The sequence below is a fragment of the Opisthorchis viverrini genome, assembly GCF_000715545.1.
Source record: "Opisthorchis viverrini unplaced genomic scaffold opera_v5_158, whole genome shotgun sequence".
Lineage (NCBI taxonomy): Eukaryota > Metazoa > Platyhelminthes > Trematoda > Opisthorchiida > Opisthorchiidae > Opisthorchis > Opisthorchis viverrini.
Window position 1 is genome coordinate 905,563 of NW_008751812.1, and position 6,806 is coordinate 912,368.

General features: G+C 47.0%; 1 protein-coding gene across 1 annotated transcript in view; it reads left to right on the top strand.

Annotated features, from left to right (window-relative positions):
* Positions 1-5,013: 5,013 nt before the first annotated feature.
* The window catches only part of T265_14195 (hypothetical protein), a gene marked incomplete at both ends in the record, with an annotated part of 19,906 nt that continues 18,113 nt past the window's right edge, over positions 5,014-6,806 (top strand). The window contains one exon of the mRNA XM_009172478.1: positions 5,014-5,343. Within this exon, the coding sequence (XP_009170742.1) occupies positions 5,028-5,343 (316 nt within the window). The remainder of the gene's footprint in view (positions 5,344-6,806) is intronic.

The following is a 6,806-nucleotide window of genomic DNA, read 5'->3' on the forward strand; positions in this document are numbered from 1 at the left end:
AGTTGCCCCGTTATAGACTGATCGAATCTCTGTCCCTTCCAGTCCTTCACGGCTAGGCGAGAAGCGCCCTTCGCGTCAACAGATCCAACGGCACATGTGGATTGTGATCAGCTGATTTATTGAGGAAGAACGAAGTTTCCCCGGAAACCACCATGCATCGTTCAGTATTGCTGGTTTGATGTCCCCACGAGAACAATGCCTCGGAGGCATACATAGTGAGCGTCCGACGTTCATCCAAACACAGTGGCCATAAAAGAAGACAAATCGGACCACCGCATGGTAGACTCTACCCCTGACAGGCAGTCAGATATCACGTCGGCGCCACAAATGTCGGAGGTCAGCAAGCGCCCTCTCAATTCCAAAAGTGATTCCGCATTTGCCACTCCGCCGTGACTTATCCAGCTGTTCAGATAAACAAGATTTTCCACCACATTTATCAATGCACCTGCAAGTACGTGGTTTGGGTTCGACCCCACCCATTCTTGCAGGAGACTTCACAGGTAGGAAGAGCATACTCAACTCTGCAGCAGAATTATATAATTTCTTAAAATATTTTTCAATTGTTTGAGGTCTCGTCCAGGAAGAGCAATGTCATCTGCTTACTCAACGTAGCTAAACAAACATTCTAGTAGTATTACGACCCATGAGGTGTCAGAGGCACGTAAAGAAGATACAGGCAGCAAATCGATAATGAAGTCAGAGAGAAAGGGCGAAAGAGTATACCTTGTCTGAAACTCCTGGTTTTGATGAACTCAGGGAAAAATCTGCCGTACACAGGTATGTGTCTGCGGGGTGCACCACGCTGGATTTCCCTACATCAAATCAACATCAGTCCAAGCAAGTCCTGCAAAGTAAGGATTATGTTTAATTACGTTGTAACATTTGCGGGGCATTCCCTGAGAAAAGACCTTGTCAAAGCCCAGACACAGTTTATAAGTACAGACGTGTTATAACTGAATGTTTTTGATTCAGCTAGTATTCACAGGGTGTCTCTAAAATCGCGTCTGATGGTTCCAAGTTTCCTTTGGTAAAAGTTAAGTTTGCTAACTGGTTAACGCGATAAACTTGAGATCCTCTCTTGTCTCTTCGGCACACCACCACCATTCCATTCGAACTGCGTTCCGAATCATACAGCACTCAACGTCAGCTCACGAAACCTTGTTAGTGACTGCAAGACCCCGACTCAATGGCGATTTGAACCTGCACGTTCAAACTAGCCGCATTTGCGTCCAGGTTTGTGCACCATGGAAAAGTGCGGACATGTCTCGAAGGTTCCGCTTTTTTGCAAAGCAGTACCAAAACCTAGACGCGTCATCTTCGTTATTGAGCCTGAAAAACTGCAGACCGAATTGCATCTAAAGAGACAAACTGCAATGGCCTTTACTTCTGTGCTTGAATATAACGCGGGTAAACTGATTTGTTTCCACTGTTTTCGAAGCCAAAAAAGAGTACTAGGAGCTGTAGGATGACCTATTAAATTCCAATATCATTCAGTCAACATCCAAAGCAACGAATGGAGATTTGTACAATCCGAACCGTACGGGAATTCCAGATACCAGTTCATAAACAGTGCACCCAATTCAAAGACAGTAGTCCCAGAATGAGAAAACAATATGCGTGTATCCCTGGCTTAAAATCTGGAGAGCAGTTTACGAAGCAAACTGTATTTTGTCATCATGATTGACATTTTTTTGCTGATTAGAGCCTTCAAGTAAGAATTTCATCATTCTACCAAAAACGCACAGAACGAATTACTCGCGAACTTTCACAGTGCTGTGACTTGCTGAACGGTCTTGCAACTCGGTATCGGTCCTTTGGCTTCCTGCCCCGCCCACTATGGTATATCAAAAAGCACCGCAGCTCCAGACAGCCCCTTAATGGAGGCAAAGGAAAATTATTGCAACTGTATTTATAGTGTGACCATAGAATGTTCCACAAGGTCGTGCTAGAATCTCCGTGAGGGGGCAAGAAGCGTCGAGCTAAAGATGTTCGATCCACTTTGGCTAGCATTCTGATCAATCAGTGCATGCCTGCACGTGACACATCCATCCGGATGGTGTGATGCTCGGGGCTGGCCTCCGGACATAGTGAGATTGGAGTTTGGGAGTATCATACATGTTCACACCCACCATAAGGGGGTTGGAATTCTCAAAAAGCATCCGCGGTGTGGAGAACAAGTTTGAAGTGCGTAGATTGTCACACGCGGTTGGCTACATACATACAGCTAAGGGCTTCATTACCAGATGTTAGAGTTCCTAGTATAACCCCTTTCATTTCCGTAGGTGTGGACTCATTCAGACCTCTGATTGTGTGAGAGCATGAAAATAATGCCCCGCGGTCACATGATATACTAGGAAGCCAATTTTCCCCCAATTAGCCCTGTGAGAACAACCATACTGGCTTTTAGAGGACCGTGCCAAACCTGGTTGATTGGGCTGATTGCCCAATGTCAAAAGACGCGATAATTCATCTACTTATTGCTGTTTAGTCTCTGTCACCGTGAAGTCTCTTATACAGACGTGTCTGCGCGAAACACAGTCTTGCCCACATTTGCCCACCTTTTGTTCCCATTACCCAAATGTGCAAGTGTGCCTTATTCTGTCAATGCCGCGTATGTTTATATTATTGCACGTTTACGGCTGAGGTCACATTTTCGTAAACCTCCGGATCACCAAAGGCTGCTTAGCAGCCCAGGGCTACTCACAGTGAGGGTCATATTTTAAGGATCGTTTAGTTTGTCGCATCCGAACTGGTCCTGGTGAAACCAACCACTGTGAGCGTGATGTGCCGACTACTGATGTCTGATTATGATGAAACATTCGCTCTTGTACTCCAGCAATGGTAACGACGGACGACATAAACGAATGGCACACAGCGCGTCTTGAGAGATGGGTTCTGAATGACTGATTTGAAGCTCTTTTGATCGTAATGAAAGCGGTCCGCAAACTTCTACTTAATCTTTCTATCTGATTGTTACCTCTTGAGTTGTATGAACTGGTTTGACCCAGTATAACCTCTATTTCATGAAGAAATTGCTCATTCTTATCATAGCTGAATGGTAATCTACTATCCGAATACCCAAAAATAGGTAGGCCAGATGTAGCGAGAGGTGGCACAAGGCGTGATATTACAGCGGACAAACATCTATCTGGACTCGGATTATCGACTCAATGGGATGATTGTTCAGCGGCAGCGCTCATTTGGTGCCCAGCTCCCATATCAACGGAAGAAGGCACGACGACTAGGATGCTGCCAGGGTGCCCAAGGCTAGACAGGAACATCCGAGATGCTGATGCTTGTTTCGAAACACGGACTTTCCTATCCGTAAGCTGAAACCCTAAGATTGAGCTATCTATGGCTCGGGTCGATAGAAGTGTCGATTTTCAAAAGGGTAACTCGCCTTGAACTTGGTAATCACATGCGTGTTAGCTTAGCTAACGTTTTTCCATGACCCATGGCGTTAATGATTCTTTGGCGTCTTACGGTGGAACGCGAATCTTTGATCCGTGAGCATCAAGTGGGTTTTTGCCCTGTTAGAGGCTGCACCGACCACATTTTCACACTCCGCCATGTGTTAGAGCAACGGCATATGTAGAGATGGTATTCCTTGACTTCAAGGGTTTCTTCTATTCTGACAGTCGGTCAGTGCTGTTAAGTGCACTTGCTCAGCACGGTATGCCCCAGAGGTTTATGAGCGTGATACGGTCCCCATATTTGCGTTCTTCTGCGCCTGTGAGCTTTCCAATGACTTCCGTACAAAAAGTATTGTCCGACAGCGATGTTCACTCTGACGATGATTTTCATGCTCAGAAAAAATTGGAAAGCATCTTTCACAAACCACTAGTGTTTGGGATAACTCAGTGATTGGGGCTTGGGCAACCGGGTGGTATCCTGGCCCTTGTGCTTCTTTTGGTGGAATGGTAGTTAGGCACCGAAGAAGCGCTACGTTTGAACGAGGGTTTGGGGCACAGACCTACTAGATGGAGGGTCCGTATTTCGATCTCAGCCTCAGCATTTTGAGTGCTCTTGTCCTTCCTTGGCAAACCATATTCAAAGAGAGCGCAAGAACATCGTGAGAAAGTTAACACGGCATCAGGTTTCTTGCGAACACGTGAGTCTGTGCGGGTGCAACACTTGCAAGGCTTGCAGGCTTTCCTGTTGAGATTTTGGTGGCTTCGAGATCTCAGTAGGTCTTTGGGTTGCTTTCAGGAGTTTGACCTTCCTGTTAGTTGACCGTTCAGCTCGCAGTCGCTCACTGGACCACGAAACTCTTTTCATACTCAAACCAAGTCACATTAAGCAGACTCATCGGACACTGATTGACCGTATCGTCTGGTGAGCGTAGCAACTACTCATGTGCTGACTCGCCCATGTGCACGCAAAAGAACCGGACACAGTTAGCACACACAAAACTGCGCGCGCAGGGAGCAAGGAGTCAGCCAAACACTCCGAGTCCACGGACAATTATGGAACACGTGTAGTGGCTATACTGTGAAGAAAACACGCTCACGCCGTCCGGACTTTCACCAAGGGACTCTCACATACGATAAGTTCCCTTTTGACTTGCTCCACATTTCGTATTGCCTTTATTTTATTCATGCTGTAAATCGCTTCTGTAATTTGATGTCGACCACAGTTAAGACTGTTATTGGTGCGTATACCGGAGTTGTATTACGGTCATCATGAACAGTGCACTAATAGGTTCACTTGAGGTGGCCGCGCCTATGATCTGATTTGAGTCTTGTGTTTGACGAAGCACACGACCCTGCGTCCACCGTGAAGAGCATTCCAAATATCCTCGAATCCGCATCTGGTCTCTGTGTGACTGTTGTGGCGTCCCTTCCACTGGCCGCCTTTTTTGGCTTTCCCGATAGCAATGGAACGATCCGCATGATTGCGACCGTAAGGTGGAGGGTTCGGACCGCAAGGCAAGCGTTGCAGGCTGCAGACAGCACTCACCAAGTTGAACTGAAGTGAGGAGGCTACCGCTGCCGGACACCAGAAGCTGAATAGTCGCTGTGTCGCGTATGCTCCACCTGGTCTCCGGTTTGGCTGTAACTGTGGCGACCACAAAATCACCAAGACGTGATGCTTCCGTGAACGTATGGGTGCCATTTGCAAACGGCACTGAGGGGTTTATCAAAGATTTGAAGCTCGTTAATCCAATCCAGGCCCAAGAGATCAGGGCCTGCATAGTTCGTGAGGTAGCATGCAGCACTGAGTTCAATCCTCTTGAACCTTGCAGAACAATTCAGCTTCCCGGCCAGTTTGAGGCTTCCACCAGTTGCACTACGAACGGTGCACTTTGTGGGTTCCACTGCTGGCCTTCCAATCACACCCCAGGTTCGTTTTAAAAATTAGAGTGAGATCAAAACCTGTATTCAGTTAGAGGGTAACTGGTGTGCCACTGAGACATAATGTGACGAATTTCTGTCTACCGAGTGGTTTCATCCTATGTATGGCGGTCATGGCCTTTGCCTGCGTCCATTTATCGTGTCGGTGTTTGTGCGAGTTCCTGAAGTTGCCTCCGCAACATTTTTCTTTGTAACCCTTTTGGCTGCATTTACTGCAATTGTGGATACGGTAGGGACAGTGGCTTGAATAGTGCCGTCCTTGGCAAAACCAACAGGGTGTAGAATTTGATCTCCTTTTTGGAATTACTTTGCATGCCATATCAGGTTGAGAGAATGTTCAATCATTACAGCATCAGTCTTGGGATTAATAAGATGCTGGCACTCGGTGGTAAGTTTCTGAAGCGTCAACTCTGGATCCTGTTCACATCTATTGAGGAGCCGGGTCCGAATACCCGCATCATGTAACGATTGAAGATCAGCCATGAAGATGAAACACTTGAATAATTCCGTGGTCATGGAGCTTAGCTGAAAGCGCTCGCATTTTCTGTCGGCCACATCGGCATAGGTGATGAAATCCCTTTTGGTAATATCGAGGCATCGATGACGAATACTGAGCAAGAAACTTTACTCACCGAATAGTTAGGTCAGGATTTTGACAGAATCTGCGAACTCAAGTTTACGGGGGAGTTTGGGGAGTATGAAACTTGTGAACTGATCATGTTTAGCTGTCCCCAGTTTCCGCAGCAAAATTCCATGCACCATAAAACTGAGCGGAGTCAGTTTGAAACATGTCCCCATATTTCTTGAATCAAATTTCGAAAGTTCGTCCAGATTCAGCATCGAAATTGAATTCAGTAATCGAGCTGGCTGCAGCATCTGTGGAAGAGGACGAGGTCCGAGTGTTTTTGTCGTATTCACACACATACTGCGCATCAGAGACTCAACAAGCTTCATTTGGGCTTCTTCAGACTGCTTCTGCTGCTGCTGTAAAATTATTTGGAGGTGCTCTACCGAAATTAATATCACGGGTTCCGGTTGTCTCCAGTTATTGTGACTTGCTGAGCGGTCTTGCAACTCTGCATCGGTCCTTTGGTTTCCTGGGACCAGGAGCGAAGCCAATCTCCAGCTCCATTTGGTTTCCACCAGGAGCGAAGCCAATCTCCAGCTCCACTCCGTCAAAAGCGGCCTCTCTGCTTGTGGACCCAACCGTCGCCCAGTACCTACCCCCCCAAAGCCACAAACATGACTACAGCCATCCGGAAAATCCCTCGTACATCCAGTTGGCCACGCTGATCGCTGGCGGATCGGGTGTGCACACAAACACGGAAGAAGAGCGACTGCAGCCAAAAAAGCCATATAAAACTCGCCATATTAGAAAACTGCTGGCTGGCTTCAAGGTGCAGTCCTCCGCGAAAACGAGCCTCTTAGGAGCGCCACCAAAATCATTACTTC